This window comes from Colius striatus, chromosome 12 (assembly GCF_028858725.1).
Source record: "Colius striatus isolate bColStr4 chromosome 12, bColStr4.1.hap1, whole genome shotgun sequence".
NCBI classification, from domain to species: domain Eukaryota; kingdom Metazoa; phylum Chordata; class Aves; order Coliiformes; family Coliidae; genus Colius; species Colius striatus.
Window position 1 is genome coordinate 8,922,535 of NC_084770.1, and position 22,340 is coordinate 8,944,874.

General features: G+C 44.8%; 1 protein-coding gene across 3 annotated transcripts in view; it reads right to left on the reverse strand.

The window, feature by feature from the left end:
• Positions 1-22,340, reverse strand: part of LOC104561897 (probable cation-transporting ATPase 13A5) — a 36,591-nt gene that overhangs the window by 13,093 nt on the left and 1,158 nt on the right. For all 3 annotated transcript variants that reach the window (XM_010207754.2, XM_062006179.1, XM_062006178.1), the window contains exons 2-16: positions 16,826-16,999; positions 15,510-15,656; positions 15,219-15,289; positions 15,062-15,142; positions 13,531-13,600; positions 11,840-11,974; positions 9,551-9,623; positions 8,649-8,780; positions 7,853-8,023; positions 7,455-7,612; positions 6,998-7,186; positions 6,712-6,773; positions 3,982-4,132; positions 2,633-2,716; positions 1,044-1,200 (exon numbers count right to left, since the gene is read on the reverse strand). In XM_010207754.2, the coding sequence (XP_010206056.2) occupies positions 1,044-1,200; positions 2,633-2,716; positions 3,982-4,132; positions 6,712-6,773; positions 6,998-7,186; positions 7,455-7,612; positions 7,853-8,023; positions 8,649-8,780; positions 9,551-9,623; positions 11,840-11,974; positions 13,531-13,600; positions 15,062-15,142; positions 15,219-15,289; positions 15,510-15,656; positions 16,826-16,999 (1,855 nt within the window). The remainder of the gene's footprint in view (positions 1-1,043; positions 1,201-2,632; positions 2,717-3,981; positions 4,133-6,711; positions 6,774-6,997; positions 7,187-7,454; positions 7,613-7,852; positions 8,024-8,648; positions 8,781-9,550; positions 9,624-11,839; positions 11,975-13,530; positions 13,601-15,061; positions 15,143-15,218; positions 15,290-15,509; positions 15,657-16,825; positions 17,000-22,340) is intronic.

The window sequence follows — 22,340 nt, forward strand, 5'->3', positions numbered from 1 at the left end:
TGTGCTGGAAGACTGAGGAAATTGTTATGTTGTTTTTAACTTTGCAATACTTTGTACTCAGTACAAACTGCAATCATAGCTTTACAGTGTGGTACCTAGTTATTCATTGCACTGTAATCAATACAGAAACAATCAAGACAGGCTAAAAGGAGCTATTTAGAAACCTGGAAAAGCGGTAAATAATTCTGAAGACACTTTTCTTGCTGATGTTGACTTGTTTGCAGGTTTGTGTCATTAGATCTTAGATGGTTCTAAACTAAATATATTCATTCACCCCTCAACTGCTTTCACCTCTGTTCAGGTGAATGCCATCTGAACTGGCAAACCACAGAGCCACAGACCATTGGTTCTGCATTTGCTTGGCATCCTTTTGAAGTATTCAGTGAATGTGACTTGAGTTTCAAGTTTGCAGTCAAATTTGAGTACAAGCCTGTCATATTGTTCCCATACAAAAAAAAACCAGAAAAGCCCATGTTTACTTGCAGAGAGAGGATAGAAGTCTTGGCTTGAGTGTTAATACCAATTATCCTTAATAACAGTCATTTACATGTCCACAGCAAGTTTTCCATATCTGAGATTTAAAGCCTTTGCAAGCTGGGTCAGTAACTCAATGCTGAATTTACAGGGCTATAAATAAGGAAGAAATTTATGAGCTTGTACAGCACAACATGCTTACTGTGACACAAACAATTACCATGATCCTACTTCTGCTCTGGGTATTTTGATGCATCAACATTGGTTTATGACCTGTATCTTCAGCTGATGCAAGTCAGCTAGGGGACATATAGCAGCTGAACCTCAGGCTCTGCATCTCACTAGCTGTTGGGCTGTTTGCATCCTTAACTCATAAACAAGGAAAACTTGTTAAATGTCAGTAGTTAATACCACAAACAAGCCCAAGGCTCCTTTGTGGGAAGAGTCATACACATATAGTCGTAGTGTGGCCAGGGGAAATCATTTCAGGATTTCAGACCCAACATAAGCTCTGCTTTGGATTAGGTCCAAATAAACATTGTAAAGCTGCCCTTTCCCAATTCTGTTACCAGTATCTTGTCTGCAAAAGCTGGCCACTATTTCTGGGGCTCCTTTCATGTATAGGTCATAGTGTTCCTCTCCAATCTTCTGTGAAATAACAGACATCCTCTGCAGCCCAGAAGAAAATGGGAATTGATGTAGGATTGCTATTCCTTCAATGGGAGCCTGGAAGAGATCAGAAAACTAAAGTGTTATCCGAGACATTGATTCTACAAAGCAAATTCAATCTGAACTTCAACTCATTTGATTCTTTCTTGCTAAGGTGATTTCCTAGAAACATAGGATCATTTTGGTTGGAAAAGACCTTTTAGATCATTAAGTCCAACCACTAACCTCACACTGCCAAGTCCATCACTAAACCATGTCCCTCAGCACTTCATCTATGTGTCTCTCAAAAGTCTGTAGGGATGGTGACTCTACCACCTCTCTGGGCAGCCTGTGCCAGTGCCTAAAAGCCCTGTCAGTGAAAAAGTTCTTCCTAATCACCAATCTAAACCTCCTCTGGCACAACTTGAGCACATTTCCTCTTGTCCTATCAGTTTTTACTTGGGAGTAGAGACTAAGTCCACACCTTGCTACAAACTCCTTTCATTTAATATTAATAGGAGACTGTTTCAACTTTGCTGCCTTCTGGCTACGAGATCAGATCACTGACTACAACTTTAGGAGTAGCAGTCTTAACAACTCTGTCTTCCCAGTGTACTTCCCAGGAACCTCAGTGGTTTTCCTTATATTTTACTTATTCTCCAGGCTTTGACACAGCCTTTCTCTTAATAACCACATATTAATATAACATGTCTGGATTTGCAGTCCTGGGAACTGAAATCTGGTGAGTTATGACATTACCATGGGAACAGAGCAATCCTAGAAACAAGACACCGATTTCCTTGTTGCTACAGCACAGTCTTCCTAGGATTGCTAGCAGAAATCATACTCCTTCCACTGAGAAGATGCTGGCTGGGTTGACATTTGGACTGAAAATGTAACATTTTTTAACTGTCAAAGCTGGGAGCTTCCCAAGTGTACCTTTAATAGGAAAAGTGAACAACACTGCATTTTGTGATGAGGCTGATAAAACTGCTAGTGGAGTTGCATGACCATTACCAGTAGGACTCAAAGACCCACATCCGTGCTTCTCCATCTAATGCCTTGTCCTTACTTCACCTTCTCCTGCAGATGAGCAGGTGCTTTTGATGTTTATTTGGTTTACATGATTTGTCTGCATTAGTTTTCACGTAAACTGATTGTGTAGTTTCATGTTGCCAGCAGCTTTATGAGGTGAGGGCTCAGAGAAGTCTATACCTTTTATTAGTGCAAATAGTAGAGTTAGAAAGGAGAGGCTTTGGGGCCCATGGAGTGTTTTGGAGGCCACTTCAGGAGCAGCGTACCCACTTTAATCAGAATTTGCTTTTCTGGTCCTATGTTTCCAGGGGGTCTGTTTTGGGGGAATATGCAAGACACTACCAAGAATGGCTTGAAAGGCATTTGCATTTTGCATCTGCTGTCTCAGGTGAATGAATAATGCCTGTGCAAGGAGATTGCATCTGCTACAGGTTGAACACACAGAATATTCATTCTCATAAAGAATTGAACTTACACTGCTGGCCTTCAACCCCGGTCTGACGACGCAGGTGCCCACAGCACCAGCTCCATCCAGAGTTGTGCTGGAGTCTTCCATCTCCTGTACAGAGAAAAGCCTTGTTTCTGATACTTTCTTTTTGGCTTCACAGCTGTCTGTTAAAGCAGGAGCAGCAGCACTTGGGAGTGTGTTTCCCCCTTCCTGTTGGCACCCAGTTGCAAAATGATATAATAGGTTTTTTATGATCTCATAGGTCTTCCTATTCAGCATCAACAATAGTCTTGTTGCAGCCTTGTCTTTAGCAGAAGCCTACATGGGCCTGTATCTCTTGACTTGATGAGACTAAAAACTCGTGTCAAATTTTGTGGTTTCTCTAAAATCAAGCTCCACATAAATGTAATGCCCAATCAATGACAGAGGGAAAGAGAAATAATTATCCTTATCTAGCTAGTTATATCTTCCAGTCTCCTGCTTTTAAGAAACTCTCACTGAAGTTCTGTGCAGAAACAGGGTGGTAATTTTCGGTGTAGGATGCTTTTAGCCCTCCAGCTCTGTTACTGTATGTGCTGTCAAGGCTCATTCCCCCTCGTAGTCCCCTTCTGCCATCATGCAGCTGTGCTGGTGCCTGCTCTTCCACAGGAGTGAGCACCAGCCTGATGCCTTCCCACAGTGTCACTGAAAGAGCTGCCATCTCTTTTACTTACTGATTAATCTCTCTTGAGCAAAAGGTTGAAGCAGAAAGATGAAGCAGTCAACTGAAGAGACACAAAGCCCTTCCAGGCTAGGACTTGCCAGGGAGAAGAGCAGCCCTTTATCTTTCTCGTGCCTCCTTTCATCCTGCCTCCACCCAAACAACTCTCCATCATCACAAATGAGCCCTGAGGCTTAATCTCTCACTTCCTCCCTAGGTCTGAGACTTGCTGTTCACTCAAATGGAGGCTGCAGCCATGGTTTCTCCATAGGGATGTCCCCTTGCTAATTGGAGATAACAGCCTTCATCACAGGGGCATAAAAACCTGTGTGTGTTTCCTTGGCTGACTTGCAGAGTGTGCATCACACAGCCAACAGCATGGTCTGATTACCTGCTTCCAGCGAGCAGCAACCAAGCTTCCCTTCTGCTTCCTTACACTCTACTGTTTACAAATCAAATTAAGAGAACAAATGCAGGCAGCCCTAAGGAAAATGATTGCCAGACTATCAAAAAGCAGACGGAGTGCTGTAAATCTGCCACACACTCAGGAATAACAGAGCAAATGCCAGCTATTATGACTGGGACTGAAAAGGAGTTTCCCTCCCAGGCATGTATTTGAACTTGAGTTGGAAGTGTCTGTGCTCTGGATGTGTGCAGAGGACGCCAGTCACATTACCCAGTGTGTGCCTTCAAACATCTTCAAGTCCAGTGGATCTCCTTGAATCTTCTTGTCCAAAACAACCAGTGAATGACAGCTTGCCATGGCTCCACACATAGGTCCCCAGGGCAGAGGAGTGCTGGATGGGAATTTATGGATTTTCTGAAACCTGATTAGGAGCAGAGGGTTAGTGAGATTGCTTACAAGAGACATGCAGAGACACAAGTCCTCAGCTGGTGCATACAGGTGCTGCCCTGCTGCACTAAGTGGAGCTGAGCCAAATAACAGCAAGCAACACGCTGTCCTACCCATCCTTCTTGTAACAGGCCAGATGTATTCAGGAGGCCCAAAATTATCCCCAAATTAATTGGTACAAGTACAACTTGACTCAGAGTAACTGAAATGGTAAAACAGAGGCATTAGACAAAGCACTATTGGAGAGTAAACAACTTGCAGCAGTGATCTCAAAGAGGTCTGGCAAAGTGCTGTAGGGGAAGATTGGTGAAGCTGCAGTGTGGGAAGGGGCTCATCTGCTTGGGCTGGTGCTCTGCATCCACTGGGGTAGACAAACACTGGCAGCCCACACTCTGTACCCTCAAGGGCAATAGAGGATCCATGAGGAACCCGAGCTTCACTTCCAGTTGTAGATTTAGCTACACAGCCACAAGATACCAAATGCTTGTCACTCACATCTGGGTTTCAAAAATGAGTACATTGGTTGAATCCTATAGATTTACACCAAGGCACACTGTCAAAGGTCTGTGTCTCAATTTCATTCTGTGGAAAACCTTGAAGTTTATTCTCTCCTTGGCCCCACAGTACAGAGCAAACATATGCAAAGCTGAGTTGGGTGAAGTCTCTATAGTTTTATCATGGAAGTTATTTCTCAGAGTCTTCTATTCTCACACACACATTTTTGCCCCCCTAAGAAACTGGCTGGCTGACAAGCTGTGTTTGGCAGACCAGAACACAGCCCATTACCATTTAGGCTGGCATGTTAAGGAGACAATTTAATAGATTTTATTTACCTTTGATCACAAATAGCATCCTCTGTTACTAACACAAGCACAGGGAAATGCATCTGGAAATGAGCAGCATGACAGCTCGCAGCTCTATTAAAAGCAAAAATGAATCCAGGACCTGTTGTCCCTCTGGGCTATCCAAGCCTGTTCTGTTTCCAGCAAATTATACCTCATTCTCACAGCCTGGTCATAATTGGCTTATTAATTAATTAATACTTCAGAGACACTGAGAAACTGCTAAACGCCACATAAAGCCAGCATTCATATCTTATTAAGTGTACAATAGGCTATTTCACGAGTTGAATGAAATTCCTTCCCTGTCACTGCCTCACAGTACCCAGCCCAGCTGACAGACAGTCTTATAACATGTTTAAAAACCACAAACATTTAAAGAAAGTAATTATGCAAATAGGCTAATGAGATCAATACGGACAGCAACAGCTCCTCCTCGCGTTTTGGCAAGCCACCAGCACTGCTTCCCAGCCAGCTGTAGATCAGACACGTCTGCAAGGACAGCCTTATGTCTCCATAGTTTGCTGAGGTTTTTTTATTACATGAACTTATTCTGATATCTTTGAGTCTGGTTTTGTTCTACTGCTCACGTGAGCAGACACTACCTTCAAGGCCAACTTGATGGAAGTGCTTCTGGCTCTACCACGAGCTGTCTGCTTTTGGCAGGCTCTAAACCTGTTCAACATGAACCTACTCAAGCATGGCCTGCCTTGAAGAGACTTTTTCTATGTGCTTGTGGTTTGGTCACACTGGAAGAGTATTTTATTGGTTGACACTCATTAATCTCATCTCATTAGTTTGGATCAGATAGTAATTTTCTCTCTGTTCCTTGAGGAAGTGTTGGGAATGTGATTTTTCTCCTCTTGCAATGAATTCTTTCTTTCGTTTGTTATGACACAATTATCTCTGTGGTGTTGAAGCATCTGTTACAGTAACAACCACTAATAAAACCTGGGAGCTGGTATAGGGTGTGTGATTTGCCCTGGTCACTGCTTAAGATTAATAGTTTGAGTTTGGCACAATATGTCCTGCAGAGCTGAAGTCTGTTACTCTATCACAGTGGTATGAATTCAATAGAATAGCTCCAGATATAGTCCAGTTTAGTTCTGACATAGTGGTTATGTCTTGATTTCAATTGTCTTTGGGTTTGGATTTGAGATGGAGCCTGCCATGGGTTTGAGGGAGACCCCAAGGACACTCAGGCTTTGCAGGTCTGATCTGTGCTCTCAGATGTTTCTTTTCACAGCATTTACAGAAAATAGGTGAGATTTGTCAGGAACCAAAGTCAGCAACACTTAATTTCAACAGAAGGAGCACTATCCTAACATTTAAATAATGAAAGGTTTATTGACTAGATTAAGAATATTTATTGAACTATGCTGAGAATGCCATAATTGAAAAGCTCTGTGCATATTCTGCAAATCCCCTCAGGGTAATTGAAAGCTCTTGTGCTGCTGCTGCCTTCTGTTTGCCTTCAATTAACAGTGACCTTTACAGCTACTCCTGCCACAGCAGTGCCCAGGTGCCCTCCTCAGAGGAAAGGAGCTGAGCAGGGAGCAGAGGCACCCATTTCCCTCTGCCCCCTCAAATACACCCAAACATCTCTCGCTGCATGCTATTTGCTGTCTCTCCGTATCCTATGCAACTGCCTTCCTCCTTCAGGCAGTACATTCACACTGGAGATTAGTTCTTGCTAAATGAAATCTTTCCTTACCAGCTTCCCTCAGAAGGGACGACACCCCACAGGTCCAGTCCATTTTCTGTCAGCGTGCCTGTCTAAATGTAAAGAAATATCTTTTTACCTTACTATTGTCCACCCCTTTCTCCTGCACATCCCCAGTGGTCCCCCAGGTCCCAGGCAGAGTAAGGAAAGCCTCCTGCCCACAGTGTGATCCTGCTGCATGGGCACATGGGGTTAGAGAAGGGTAGGTGGGGTGGAAAACATACCCCGTGTTCCTAGCAGCCCCTAGCATACTTCAGTGCCCCAGGATGCACCTTACTTTGTCAAAGCAAACGAGGTTGATCTGCCCACAGATATTAATCCTCTGTGGCTTGATGCAGAAAATCTTCTTTTTCTTCAGTCTCCTTTGGATATGAAGAGTGTTTGTTGTCAAGGCAGAAGTGAGAATAGTAGGCACAGGCAAAGTGAGGAGGAGGAGAGACATAGCCACCACATCTGCCACTGGCTTCTGGAAACAGCAAGAGAAACAGGGCCACTGGGGTTGGAACAGCCTCCCTGCCCTGCTACCACTACTCTCAGGGGGTCTGAACCTCCTGCCCAGCAGCAACACACCCCAAGCTCTGCCCCTGGGGATGAAAGATTTATTCTGCTTTGCTCTGTTCACCTGCCCCCCGCCCCCATTTCTGGCATCTGCAAACTGAATTACAGATGTGAACAATATTCTGAGGATCTTGACTGAGGGCTCAGAGCTGGCAACTGCCATTCCTCATACTTACCTTGTGGGACACGAACACAAACAGGGTGTAGATGAGCCCAAACATGCCAATGATAGAGAGGGCTATGATGAACTTGAAGGCATCTCTGTGGAGTTTGAATTTCACTGGCTTGGGGTAGAGGATGGATCTCACCAGGTCACCTTTAGCTGTGTTGAAGCCTGCAGGAAAATATGTACCACACATTGCCTATGTGTCACATCAGCATCATACTGTACCTGTGCTGTTTGAGAACAGGGAACATCACCGCAGCCATCAGGTGACAACGAGCACTTCTCAGGGACAACAGACCTGCGCTGGACTTGAACTACTAAGAGAAACCAGCATTCCTACCAGCATTCCTAGCAGCCTCTGGGGCTGCTGCTTTCTCTCTGATGGGTAGCAAATGATCAAAGGAGTACCGGAGTGCAGCACAACAGCTCGCACCGGCCCTCTGCCCGTCGGCTTCGTCTGGATGACTTCTGTCCCACAGAAAAGCACGTGGCTCCGGTAGTCTTCCATACTGTGCATTTTCCAGGGCAGCAGACTCTCCGTGAGGGGCAGGGGGGTTTTAGTCACTGGAATGCTTTCACCTAAGAACAACATCATGCAGCTTCACTTAAAGGAGGTTTAGAAGTCTGTCAGATTGTACATATTAGAAAGTGACGGCACCCTTTAGGTGCTCAAGCTTGCCTGACTAATTAGCTTGGTTTTATGCTTACACATGTGGATTTATGGTGGCAGCCATTATAGTTTTAGTTTCAGAGTACATCAGATGGTTTCTCTGTGCATTTTGTATCCAAGAGCTTGGATCCAATTTTGCCCCTGACCCAAGTTCATGCCTTGTAGTGGCTTGATGTTTAAGTGTAACACTGACCTCTGTGCTCATACATTGCCTGCATGAGCAGAGCTGCTACAGGAGCAGAATCTAAAAAGTAAAAAAAAATACATATTTGGTGCATTTGAGTGTTTTCACTTTCTATTCCTGACAGCCTATTAATCCTACTCATTCTTAATGTAGATAAGAAATGCATATTACACAGTGGCACTGTTCAAAAGAGCAAGACAGATGAATTATTCAAGCCACAGTTCTTCCACCTCCTACTGCTGCAAACTACTCAAATAAATAGTAAACAATTTGCTGTCAGAACATATAGAGACATCTCCCTGACAGGGAACTTGCATAGGCCTTTAACATTTCAAATTCCAAGGTTCCACCTGTGAGCATCCCTTCATTCACAATGCAGCTTCCTTCAATCAAGACAGCATCACACGGGAGAGCAAGTTTTTTTCCATCTAAAAGAAACAGGTCTCCAGGGACTAGGTAAAAAGACTCCAGCTCTTTGCAACCTGTAGAACAATACAAAAATTAACTTTTCTTGTTCATAAGTTCTGGCCAACTAAATAAAGTCTCAAGGCACAGAGCATCACTAAATTGCATGATTTAAGGGCAGTGATTCTTAGAAATAATACTGTCTGAAGAGCAAAAACACAGAGATCAGCCCTTGTCTAAACATCCCCTTTCAAGTGTCTGTCTTCAGTTTCATTTGCTTAGTGTCCATAAAAAACTTTGACCAAGTAAACCTGCCCAAGGTCTTTACATCTCTCATCACCCTAGCAATTGGCCATTTCAACATCTTTGGGAGGCAAAAATAGCTACAACCTCCGTTTTATGGGCAAGGAACTGAGACGCAGTATAGAAAGCATGTACCTTGGTGGGAACCAAGTATCTACACATTGTTCACAAGCTACTTGACAAGATTGTGAAAGAAGCCTGCAGCACAGCTGGGAAGCAGGTCTCAGAAGGCCAGAGTTGTTATCTAGTTGCTAGTTTGTGAAATTAAATTTTCCAAGCTGTCTCTCCTGTTAACACAAATTACCACGTTCACCTGTATCATTACAGGTGCCACAGATCCAGACAATGATCCAGATGCACCGCGGAGGCTGTGCCCATACCTCTCACCACCCTACCCTTCACCTCCCTCTGCCCCATTCTCCCTGAAGCTCATCCTGGAGGTTTCAGCAGCAGAAATCAATGGGAGCTATGCAACACCGGATATATTTCAACATGTTAGTTAATTATATAGGCTGGTGAAGAAAACGAGAGGCAGATGACTCACCTTCGCTCTTCGTACAGACTGTAACCCGGACTTTGTTATGCTCCTCAACAAAGTTGTGCAGCTTGGTAGACTGCTGTTGGTGGGAAAGCAATTGCAGCGTTTCAACACCAATACTCAAGTGAAGCAGTGGGTTACAACTCAGTGGTCATGCTAACATCACGGAAACTGAACTCTGTTGAGTTATCCAGGGGAGGTTTCACATCACTTAGAAGACAGGATACGAGTTTGTCGAGTTAACTGAGAACAAGCTACCATGGGAACACGGACCTAATCTTCTGTTTGCTTCCAATTCATGTTGCTCTATCTCCCTCAACCTTCAAGAGGCTATTCCTGCTTCATGCCAGCCTCCTCAGACTTGAGGGTTTCTTGTGCTCAACAGTTTTATCCTTGCAAGGAGGTGATCAGCAGGACAACCAAGCTATTGCTACAAAACTGCTATTGCAAGAAGGAAAACAGACATCCTAATTTAGCTGGGTGGTTGTGAGTTTTTGCAGTCTAATTACATATCGTGAGGCAACGATGATGTCAACTGTCATTGCAAGGCCATTAGAGAGAATATCTTATCTCCATTTAAAAGCTGCAGTTGCAAAAAACTAATCCCCGAGTGTGGGTTCCCTCATTAGCACTGTTCGTGTGAAGATGTCAAGCCAGTTTGAAGAATATTTGGAGGCCTCAAACATTTTCATTCTTCCTGCCAAAGTTATCAGTCACACAATAAAACTGGCCTTGCCTAAGCAAGCTGAAGGGACCATATCTGGTCTGGGCTCTGCAACATTAGGACAGACACCAACTTGTTGAGTACAAAGGTATGCTCAAAGAGATACAAATGCTTGTTCAACATGGGAGTGCTAGTCATCCTCCAGATGTTAGTCAGAGATACAGAAATGTGATGCACAGCCAACACACCTGTGCTGGCAAAAGCCCCAGCTGCTCACAAAGCCCTCATTGAGATCCAAGAGGTAGCCACAGAAGCATGCAGGGCAGAGGGTGTGCAGGAGTGCCTCATCAGCACAGCACACCCAGGAGCGCATACTGACCCAAGTCCTACAGGTCTGGGAGACTGCGACGTGCACAGGGAATATGCTCCCTGTCTCTACCAGTCCAGGGAAAAGCAGAGTTTTCAAACAAAAGCCAGCTCTTACAAGGACAAATTATTTCCTCCTCCTGAGCAGCACTTCACGGAGAAGTTTGCTACTCCACCTTCTCGAGGAACCTTTCAAAGTACTGAATCTTGCCCTTTCCCAGTAATTCAGTGTAGGACCAATGATTTTAGCAGAGCATTTGAAAGCAATGTGAGATGTGCCTGGCTTTGAAGCAGCACAGGAGCATGACAATCAGGTCAGTGCACCCCAGAGCTGCTATCCCTTCACACTGTCTGCAGGAGCTGTAATTCTCACTGCCCTCCAACCTTGATATTTTTCCTGAAGATTAACAAAACATTTACCATGACTGTGGAATCCCTGGTTCACTTTCACTTTTAAATCTTAGCAATACAGAAGAATGAGGTACCTAATATTCAGACCTGAGAGACTAAAGTGTTGCCTGCCAGACTCCTGTTCCTATCGCTCTTTCCCATCTGTACTTTCATTCACATAGTTTCTCTCTTTTTGCCTATTATTTCCCTATTTTCTCCACGTGATTTTTGCCTTCCTTGTGTATTTATATTTGGTTCATAAATCAAGAAAGTGCTTTCCAAATTCCCAGCAAGAGCATTCTGCAAATTCCAGCAGGAAGCACCTGCTGCGTGAGGATACTGAATGGCAGGCAAACATTGCAGAGGGCTCAGTTCAATCTGTTTGCCTTTGCCACGAAGGCTGAAGCTTTCAGGTTTATCACAGGTGAGTGCTTTAGGTCAAAAGGTGAATGAGCTGAGTGTTAGCTGAGAATTAGAAAATTCTTCCAAGCAGCTGTATCCATGACAAAAGCGTTGAACACATTTGAGAAATGAAATGTCATGTTTCTGTTTGCTGTTAAGATCTGTTATTTTGCAAACCTTAAGAGGAACGAATCCTCCTGAAATTACAGTAGGAAGCAGACTCAGAGATTCAGTCCACCTTTATAGAGTCTTACAAACCCAGGTATCAAACTTCAATCTTTAATTCTTGGGAAGTTCAAGACCCGAGATACAACCCTTTTAACTCTTCTAAAGCAATAAATCTGTACACAGCAGAATACATAGCAATAAAAAATAACCAGAAAGAGCAAATAAACAGCTATTTGTGTCTGTGGTGGATGGAATAGCTAGCAGAGAGCAGGATGGGGAGCTGGCAGGCTGCATGGCAGACTCACCTGTCTGAGGTGGTACACTGTGAAGCCAACAGAAATGGTTGACAGAATTATGATGGCCACTGAATATTCAATATAGCCTTGGCTCAGCCACAGCATGAGGCTGAAGGCTTGGAATGCATAGGAGGGGTTTAAAATCTGCAAACACAAATGTAACATGCATCAGGAGAGGTGAGCGTGGGAAAAAGGGAGAACATTTCATACAACAGGCCACAATCCCCACTAAAGTGCAAGAACATAATGCTGGTTATTGTACTGTCTAGCTAGCAACAAAAGAATCAGATGAAGTTTGTCAGACTTGCCCACCACTTGGCCGGCCTGAAGGAATGACAGGCTTCTCTGTAGAACTGGCATAACTAAAATAGCCACTGAAAGAGCTTTCTGCATATGGATTGGAACTGAAATGAATTATTCATCTGACAAATTTGGTCCCTCAATGAAAATTTAATACCTCCTTCGACATTCACTAGGACGAAGAGATAGACACTAAATCAGGGTGCTAGCCTTTGGGCACTGAAGCTGTATCTGGACTGAAATACCACAAGCTTCTGAGGGCCAGTCTGCCTGCAGGCATCACCATTAATATTTCAGACATGAAGCTTCAGCCTTGGATGGAAGTGCATGGTTCAAATTAAATAAACTTTTTTGAGTGCTACACTGGAGTTCTCTTCAAAACCATCTCCAGAGGGCACTGAAAGGTTGGTAATATCAAATCCAACCAATTTCCAGGAGCCCTGGAGTGTTTTGAAGGGTTTCAAACAAACTCCACTGGAAGTTCAGACACATGTTAGCTTGGAGTCCCAACATTCGTAGCTCTTTTCTATTTTAAAGGCATCCATGTAGCATCCGTAATCCACTAAAGTGAAGACAGATGACATGCCAGTATCCTGTATGCAAAGCCTATACATAAGGGTTGGCAAAAATATATGTCCAGCCTTTCTATATGCAAACTCAGCAAGTAACCAGTCATTAAAGTCTCTTCTTATTTACAAGATGTTTGGTTTGTCCTCTAAAGGAAAAAAAACACAGTCTTGTTTGTCATTATTTGTGCAGGAGAAAAATTATCTTGTGTGTACGTCACAGGATACAACGAAGTTCAAGGTGAACAAGGCAATGATAAAATAGGAATTTTGCAAATGTTTTTCTCCATTCTAAAGCACACTCCCAGTTCACTCTGCTGTTGAGGTCAGATGCAAGCCTGTTCAATGCTTTGAATTAGCTTTGGACTACTAAAGCAAGGCTATTAGAGTGGAACAAGTGTGCCTTAGTTGTACCAATAAGATTTTTACTGCAGATCGTTATAATGGATATACATGTAAGGACAAGGTCACTGATGTGTTCAGTCCCAGAAACTCCAGAAAGCATGAGCACTCCAGGTGTATGTCACTGCTCAGTCATCAGGCAAGTTGTTCCAGCTCACAGGAGGTATTCAGTTGAGAATAAGGGCCTAGAGCAGTGGAAGACATCAGTCCCTCACACTGCTGCTATAAGTATGCAGCACCAAGCATCCTCTAGGTTCCTATTCTTCTCTGTAACCTTCTGCCAAGAAAGTCTAATAGCAATAAAGGAGGTTCACCAACTTTCCTCTATGGCTTATGCCTATGAAGCATCAACAACCCCATCCCACTGTGTCCAAGTAAAGTTTTCAAAACAGTTTGAACTTGTCCCACCAAGTGCTAGTCTGACTTACTGACCTCTTTTAAAAGCAACTTCCAAATAGGACGAATTTCAACTTTGATGGCATTAGGCCCACACACCAGCTGCCTGTAGGAAGTAAGACAAGAGTTCCCCATATTACAGTTTAGTCACATAGGGTAAGTCTTTGAGGGGAAAAATCTGCACCCAAATAACATTATCACTAATCTAAAAAAGTCCTGGGGCACTGTATGGCTGAGTAGGACAAATAAAGATATTTTATCTAAGAGGACTTTTTTCAGAGACAGAATTTTACTGTTTCCTTCCTGAAAAGGTCATCAGTTTGCTGCTAAAACCTGTGATGAGCTTTCCAGAGTGCCTTTAAGGAGAAAATGGCAAAGGAAGCCAATCACGGCTTGCTGTGCCCTAAACCCCAGGTGAAACTGATGGCACGTTCCCCAGACTTTGCCTGACATCACTGAAAAGATGAGCTCAATAAATCACAGAATCTTAAGGGTTGGAAGGGATCTTCCACAACCCACTTGGGCAGCCCCTTCCAGTGCTCCCCCACTCTCACAGGGAAGAAGTTTTTCCTTGTGTTTCTTTGGAACCTCTTGTGTTCCAGCTTATAACTGTTGCCCCTTGTCCTATCATTGGCGATCACTGAGAACAGCCTGGCTCCATCCTCCTGACACCCACCCTTTATGTATTTGTAAACATTAATGAGGTCACCCCTCAGTCTCCTCCAAGCTAAAGAGCCCCAGCTCCCTCAGCCTTTCATCATAAGGGAGATGCTCCACTCCCTTCAGCATCTTTGTGGCCACGTGCTGAACTCTCTCCAGCAGCTCCCTGTCCTTCTTGAGCTGAGGGGCCCAGGACTGAACACAATATTCCAGATGTGGTTACACAAGGGCAAAGTAGAGGGGGAAGAGAACCTCTCTTGACCTACTGCCCACAGCCCTTCTAATACACCCCAGGATGCCATTGGCCTTCTTGGCCATGAGGGCACATTGCTGGCTCATGCTCATCCTGCTGTGCACCCTGACCCTCGGGTCCCTTTCCCCTACACTACTCTCTAAGAGTTCATTCCCCAGCCTGTACTGGAACATGGTTTATTCTTTCCCAGATGCAAGACTCTACACTTGACCTTGTTGAATTTAATTAGATTTCTCTTTGCCCAATCCTCCAGCCTGTCCAGGTCTTGTTGAATGGCAGCACAGCCTTCTGGTGTGTCAGTCACTCTCCCCAGTTTAGTATCATCAGCAAACTTGCTGACAGTGCCCTCTGTTCCCTCATCAAGGTCATTAATGAATATATTGAACAGTTCTGGTCCCAGCACTGATCCCTGAGGGACTCCACTAGACACAGGCCTCCAGCTAGACCCTACCCCATTGATCACAGCTCTCTACCTTCCCTTCAACCAGTTAACAATCAGAATAACAATTTTGCATGTTTCCAAGTTCACCCATGCAGTTTGTGCTGCCTCACTAACAAGATGACTAGTGAAAGGTTTACACAAATTTGAAAGGAAGAATTAATAAGTCACAACACTACACTTAGCTCTTATGTCTACTCATATATAGACTGTACCTGATCTTTCGTTCCTCCCGTGTCAGGCCACCTCCAAATTTGTGGTGTATGTTTTGACAAGTGTTGCTGTCTTCTAATGATCTAGAATAACAGGAGAAGGTTCAGACAAGGGAGACCCCTATCACAAAGGGGTTTGTAACAGGCTGTTGACACTCACCCAACTTTCTTGAATTCTTTTACAGAAAAGTCCCAAACATAACGGATTTTCTGCACCTGGATACATCTCATCTGCAAGAACAAATAGCAAACACTCCTTTTGCTGTTCAAGGGGAAATAATCTCACTGTTACAGAAGTGCATCCACATGTTTTAAGAAAATACTTTAGCTTATTGAAACAGGATTTGCAAGAAGATAATGGCAGAGCACCCTTGGGAGCCTCCAAATGAGACTCCCATTTCCACTCACTGCTTCTCTGCCATCCTTCTCCTCCATTTCAGAAATTAATTACCTTTAATTGTGGCTTCATTATGGCTCTGTTTATCACAGAGTCCTTATCAGCTACAAGAGGACCATCTGAACTACTACCAACAGATAGTGCCAACGTGGACAAATCAATCCAGGTCACCTTCTTCCGGGTATATCTCTGAAACTCATCCTAGAGAAACAGAGCACAGCACAGTGACAAGCCCAAAATGTTGCCTATGAACATGTTTCCCAACTCTGGGAAGTATATATCAGAGAGCTACGGTTCTGTGGCATCATTGCAGTCATAGCAAATGTGAAGTCCCTAGTAACAGGGATGTTGGTATCTGTTTTAGTACCAATCAGTAAAACACTTAGAAGTCAATCTTGCAGTCATCTCCATTTGCTTTGGTTCACGCTGCAGAGCAACTTCAGAGAAGATGAAACTAAACCAGAAGATTTGGATGGACATTCCATCTATGGGATCAGACTTGAGCTAGTTGGAAGTAAAAACTCTCTGAAATATTTCTGGAGTGAACATTGAGCCCTCAGCACGAGCTACTTTGCTCTACTAAACTCCTTTAACACTGTTATCTGCTATACACCCATAGATAAACGCAACTCAGCTTTATTGCTATATATGCAGAGTGACTTGTCCTTTAATCAGCTTAGTCCAAAGCAACCAGGTGCAATGAGCAATGGATTACTCATATAATGGTTTGAGTGTGTTTATTTTGGGACTATCATTACGGTATTCAGCATTAAGTGTCTTAAGCATTTGCTCTTTTAGCATTGAGTTGGATGTTAATTTACAGTCATAGTAATGGGAGTCAATAAATAATAAGGAATAAATACAGTCATAGGAGACCTGGAATATAATTAATACCTGAAATCTAGCTTTCTAAAACCCATCACCTCAAGTGTTCCCCAATAACTTCAAAGCAGAAAGGCTACTAACAGCCAGAGCTTCTAAAGATGATTCCTCCACTGAAGTTAATTGTCTGCACTCCATGCACATAAAGGAAGGGATGAGGCAGAGCTGCTTTGCAGAACATATTATTGGCAAAGGGCAGCTACAGGAGCCTATGGAGAGGAAGCAGCAATGCCTGAAGTCTGCTTGGTGCCCAGCCTTCAGGCAGAGTAGCTGTGCTCTTGTTAGTGTCAACATGGTCTTTTATGTAGTATTTCAAACTCTGCAAATAAAAACGGTTGATCTTCTGAAGGTTGACTCATCTCTACTGCTCTGCTTCCAAATCAGGAAAGTGTTATTAACCTCATATATCACACAAAGACAGGCAGGCTGCTCTGTCTCTGAAAAGAACAGGTTCTGCAAAGAGCAGTGGGCAAAGAGGGTTCCCCTACCGTTGTTCTGAGCAGAACAACATCCGCTTCTTCCAGGCTGCAGCGGGTGCAGTTTGCCCACACATCCCACTCTGGCTTCCAGTGAAACAGCAGCAGCAGAGCCCCACAGGACAAGATGTATCCAGCAATGCACAAGGCCTTTCGGCAGCCTTGGGTTTTGTAGCCAAAAATCTCCTGTACAGCAAAGGGAAAGCATTCTTGGTTAACAAGTTTGACCTTGTGTCGTGGTTTAAGCCCCACCAACAATGAAGCACCACACAGCTACTCATTTACGCTCCCCACACACCCACCTTCTGTAGGATGGCAGAGGCCCCAGCAAGATGGGAGGAGAAAAGATAACCAAGGGCCTCGTGGATTGAGACAAGGGCAGAAAGAGCTCACTGTCAATTACAGTTCTGGGTGTGGTAGTTTGAGCCTGGCTGGATGCCAGGTGCCCACCACACCGCTTTACCCCCCACCTCCCGAGAAGCAAGCCAGGGAAGGGGAGAAAATAAGATGGGAATCTCGTGGGTTGAGATAAAAGCAGTTTAATAAGTAAATAAGCAGCAAAGCCGCGCGCGCGGGAAGCAAAGCAGAAGCAGATAAGCTGTTACTCTCTACTTCCCATCAGCAGCGATGTCCGGCCACCTCCCGAGAAGCAGGGCTTCAGTACGCGTAGCGGTTGCTTTGGGAAGGCCAGAAATGAATCTCGCCTCCCCTTCCTGCTCCTTTCCCCCAGTTTATATTCCTGAGCTGACGTCATATGGTATGGAATATCTCCTTGGTCAGCCTGGGTCAGCTGTCCTGGCCATAGTCCCTCCCAAGATCATGCCCACTCACAGCTATTGGTGAAGGTGGGGGAAGGAATGCTGGAGGGACAGCCCCGATGTTGTGCAAGCGGTAGTCATAATATTGATATCAACAGTAAGCACAGCACTGCAGGAGCTGCTGTGGAAAATCACTACCGTCCCAGACCCACTACACTGGGTAAAACAAACTCAATTTAGGGAAGAAAACAAGAACAGTTTCTTCTACAACCAACTAGAAACAGAACAGATAGAGAGCAAAACTGGAGCTAGACGATGAGAAAAATACAACCAGCACTTTAATATCTCCTTCCCCTACCCCTCGCTTCTTCCCGGGCTCAGCTCACTGCTCCTGATATCTCCACTCCATCACTGGTGCAATGGGACATGGAAGGGGGGATGCAGTCAGTCCCTCACAGATTGTCTCTGACACTTTCTTCTTCTCAGGGGAGAAGGACTCCTTGTATTCTTGTTATGTTCCAACGTAGGGTCCCTCCCATGGGATACAGTCCCTAATGAACCTCACCAACCTGAGTCCTTCCCAAGGGCTGCTCCAGCTCCTCACAGACCCATCCCCATGGGCCTCCTCAGCAGCAGCAGAACTCCCAGCACATTCTGCTCCAATGCCACCCCCACACAGAGTCACAGCCTCTCCTGTCACAGCCAACCCTTCTGCTACGGGGATCTCCACAAGCTGTCAGCAGATCTCAGCTCCACCGTTGCCCTCCATGGGATGCAGAGGGGTCTCTGCTCCAGCACACTTCCTTCTCTCTTCCCTCACTGACCTGGAGGTCTGCATGGTTGCTTCTCTCTCAGCCAACTCCTCCCATAACCTCCCAGAAAGAACAACCCTCCTCTTCTGGCTTCTCCTTCTTAAAAGATGATCACAGAGGTGCCCAGTCGGCTCAGCCTCACAGATGAGTCTGATGTAGAGCTGGGGAAAATTTCAAGCAACTTCTTACTGAAGGCACCATTACAGCCCCTTCCTCATTACCAGCAACAGCTCCACACAAACCCAACAAACCTTGGCATCGGTTGATCAGGAAGCCCGGGCTTATTGAGAAGAAAGGCTTTTGACTGAAGTCTTCCCTCGTAATAAGGTCATTTTTGCAAATGAGAGTTTGCTGATTAGTAAAAATACAGTTAAGAATACAGCAGAGCTGCTGAAAAGAGGGTGCTGCTGACAGAGGAGCATTCTTACTTCAGCTCTCCCAAGACTAATCAAGAATTAACTCCAATCTGGAGCTTTTACCATCAAGACTGCAGCTGACCTGTCATGGCAACACCTCTCTCTGCAGTGCTAGCACCAAACAGCCCTGCCTGCCACCAACGAGGATATTTCCACGCGAGCTCAGTGCTGACTGCTGAAATCCACCTTGTAGCTGGGGCATGGAATCTGCCTCAGGGAAAGAAAACTGCCAAGCACCTCCTCACAGGTACCAGGCATGGTACTGACTGGTATGTTATCTTCCATCACATACACCTTATACCACATAAATCTGGAAGGAGTTTTTTATCTTGCTCTATACCTCCAACTTATTCCCCAGGTGTTCTGCCATCTTCCCTACTGGTCATTTCATTTTGATAGCCCAACAGTCATCTATTCAGTGATGCTCCATTGTCTGGGGAGGAGATTGGTATGTCCATAGATTTAGTTTTTTCCCTCTTAAGCTTTTTGTACCCTTTGGTTTGTTTTAAACCTGTCTATTGGGGCTTGTGGCATAATTGGACCTATCTCAACACACTGGGTACTTTTCCAGCCCTCTCAGCGCCCTGCAGGGCATGAGGGAGAGGGGGGATGCCCACAGCATCAAGAGATGCCAACCCTTTGAAAATATCACCCACATCTAGCCTGGCCATAGCTCTCAGCAGTGAGACAACAGCCTTGGTGGGACCCTGCAGCTCTGCATCCACCTCTCAGCAGCTGTCTATCTGTCCCTTTCTGCTTCCACACAGGCATCAAGCTGGGATTCTGGCGTTCCCCCACTGGGATTCACTTTGTGCCACCCATGCTATGGCAGATTGTATAAAAGTTTAGTTGGGAAAAGAATTGTATTTTAAGGCTGAAATGAAAACTTAGAAAAAGAGGGTTTGGGTGGGATTTTGTGTTGCATCTACTGCAGAAAAAAAAATGAAAAGCCCCAAAGCACAAAAAACAAACAATTGTTTCCCATCAGGTGTCAATTCCTGCTGGACTGATCTATTTGTTTCCCTATGTAGGGCACCTTCCAGCCGCCTCTCAGCATTTCCTCACTCTAAAAAGCCCAAAGAGAGATAAAGTAAATGAAAATATTCTTGTACATCTACTTGTGACTACATTGAATGTTTTTCCAGAATAGTTTGCCAGCTAAAGTACACAATGTGGTGGGATAGTGTAATCTGTTGTCACAGCTTATGGAGTGAAGGAGGAAGAAATGGTGTTTTAAATCCTATAGAAAATTAAAATGAGGAACCCCCAGATCCAAAATACATGTCAGAGAAATGCCAGAATGACTGGTGCTTTACAGGACAGTTTGCAACAAAGCAGAGCTCTTTGGACAGGGCTTCTACAAACAACTGTACTGATTCATCTTTAAATATCATTTTCAAGTGATTTAAAAGTCAGAGGAGTAAGCATCTATTTAGGTTTAAGAGAGCAATTAACTTGATTTATCTAAACTCTGATCATAATCAACATAACCTAAGCTGAAATCAATGCAGCTCAACTGAAGTAATCATGCAGCCCTTATACCAGTTTAGCAAAATCCACTTCAAATCAGCTCTATAGTTTTCAGATGTGCAGCCCTGCTGTATACAAAATGCTATTCCTTCAGAGGCCACAGAAGTTTAAATTGACAACTACAAATGGTGTTTTCAGGGTGGGGGAACAAACCACAGTGTCTAAACAACTAAGGACATTTATTTGCTTGCCTTTTCATAGCAGCATTTTTATAAATACATTCCAATGAAGACCTAGGAAAACAAGGAGCCTATTATGGGGGCAGCTGGAGTAACAAGAGGTGTATGGGACCACAACTCATCTATCACCACATAAGGGACTAGGAAGGCTTAAATCTGCAGCCAAAGGTTGTGGGGGAAGGCTGGAGAAGAGCTGTAACATTAGGGCTGGGTGATTTTAAGGCCAGGAGTTGCACAGTGAGAGCACTTGGGAAGGTCTAGCATGAGCTGAATATGGTCTGTTGCCAGCAAGTGGGTCTCTAGCACACAGCTCTGTGCTAAGCACAGCAACTCAGGAATCCAAAAATGCATTAGGCACAATGGCAGATAACCAGTAGCACATTGTGCATGTCTAAAAGGGCTGGGTTAAATAAGTGGAGTAGTGCTGTGAGCTCCTGATGTGCAGGGTGGTGGATTGGCACCCCGACCCAGAGGCAGCAGGACCTCAGTATAGCCAGGTCATGGTGGGCCCTCACCCCTAGCCAAGTACAGGAGCCCAAGGCCCCAGGGCAGAAAGATGGCCTTGACTGCAGCAGCCTGACCCCTCTCAGCTGAAACACAGGGCCAATGAGCTGTGTCTGCACAGGCAGGGAGCAGAGGCAGCCTGGGTAGTGCACAGCCTGTGCTCACAGGAGAGCACTGGAGATTTTGGGTTTATGCTAAAGAGAACATTGATGGCACAGGAGTATTTTGGTTATTGCTGAGCAGTGCTTGCACAGCACTAAGGCTGTTTGTGCTTCTCCTCCTGCCCCAGCAGTAAGTGAGCTGAGGGTTAGGGAAGCCGGTGTGTCCCCAAGAAGCTGGGAGGGAATATGGCCAGGACAGCTGACCCCAACTAGTCAAAAGTCTATTCCATACCATAGAACATCATGGCCAGTTGTATAAACTGAGGTGGGGTTGACTGGAAGTGGTGAATTGCTGCTCAGGCATCAGTCAGCAGTGGGGGAAGCAATTGCATTGGGCATCACCACTGCAGGGTTTTTTTCTTGGGTTTTGTTTCTCTTAATTACTACTGTTATACTTTATTCATCTTCCTGTTATCATATTTTAGTTTAGTTATATTTGTTCTTAACCCACAAGTTTTGATTTTCTGTTGCAAGGCCTGTGGGAGGAGAAATGAGTGGCTGCCTGGTGCTTCTTGTCAGCTGGGATGAACCATGACAATGGCTGATTTACCCCACTGAGCCTGTCTGCAGTAAGAAGAGCTTTTTCAGGATGTGCAGTTCTGGGAAACAAGGCTGTTCCAGCAAACAGGACCCCACTCAGCCTGACACAGACAGCCTTGCAGAGGGCAGGCAGGGCCAACACCAATCAGAGCAGAACCACAGCCATTCTCTGCCATGGGCTGAATGGGATAAAGGAGGTGTCTACTGGAAGTGAGTACAGCTTCTCAGGAATACACAGGCTCCTGCTGATTGTGAAAACAGCCTCACTTTACCATCCATACATCCTAGCCCTTCATCCTCAGCAAGGAGTCAGCATCCCCATTGCTTCTTATGCAAGTAGAGACAGGCATTGAGAGTCATACCCACATCCCAGCTAGTGACTCCTGAAGAACAGTGTCTCCAGCAATCAGCATGACACAGATGATCCCTAGGTGACTCCTTACCTGTCTCCCATAGCAGAGTCTTCTTTTTTTTTTTTTTTTCTGTATCTGAATTGCACCTGACTGCTGCAACTGGCCTGAACTCCCTAGTCTAGAACAAGTCCACCTGAGCAGGAAGCAAACATAAGCAAGAATTTACTGAAGGCAAGCAAGGAACCTGCAGCGCCCCTGATATTAGTAGCCCTGT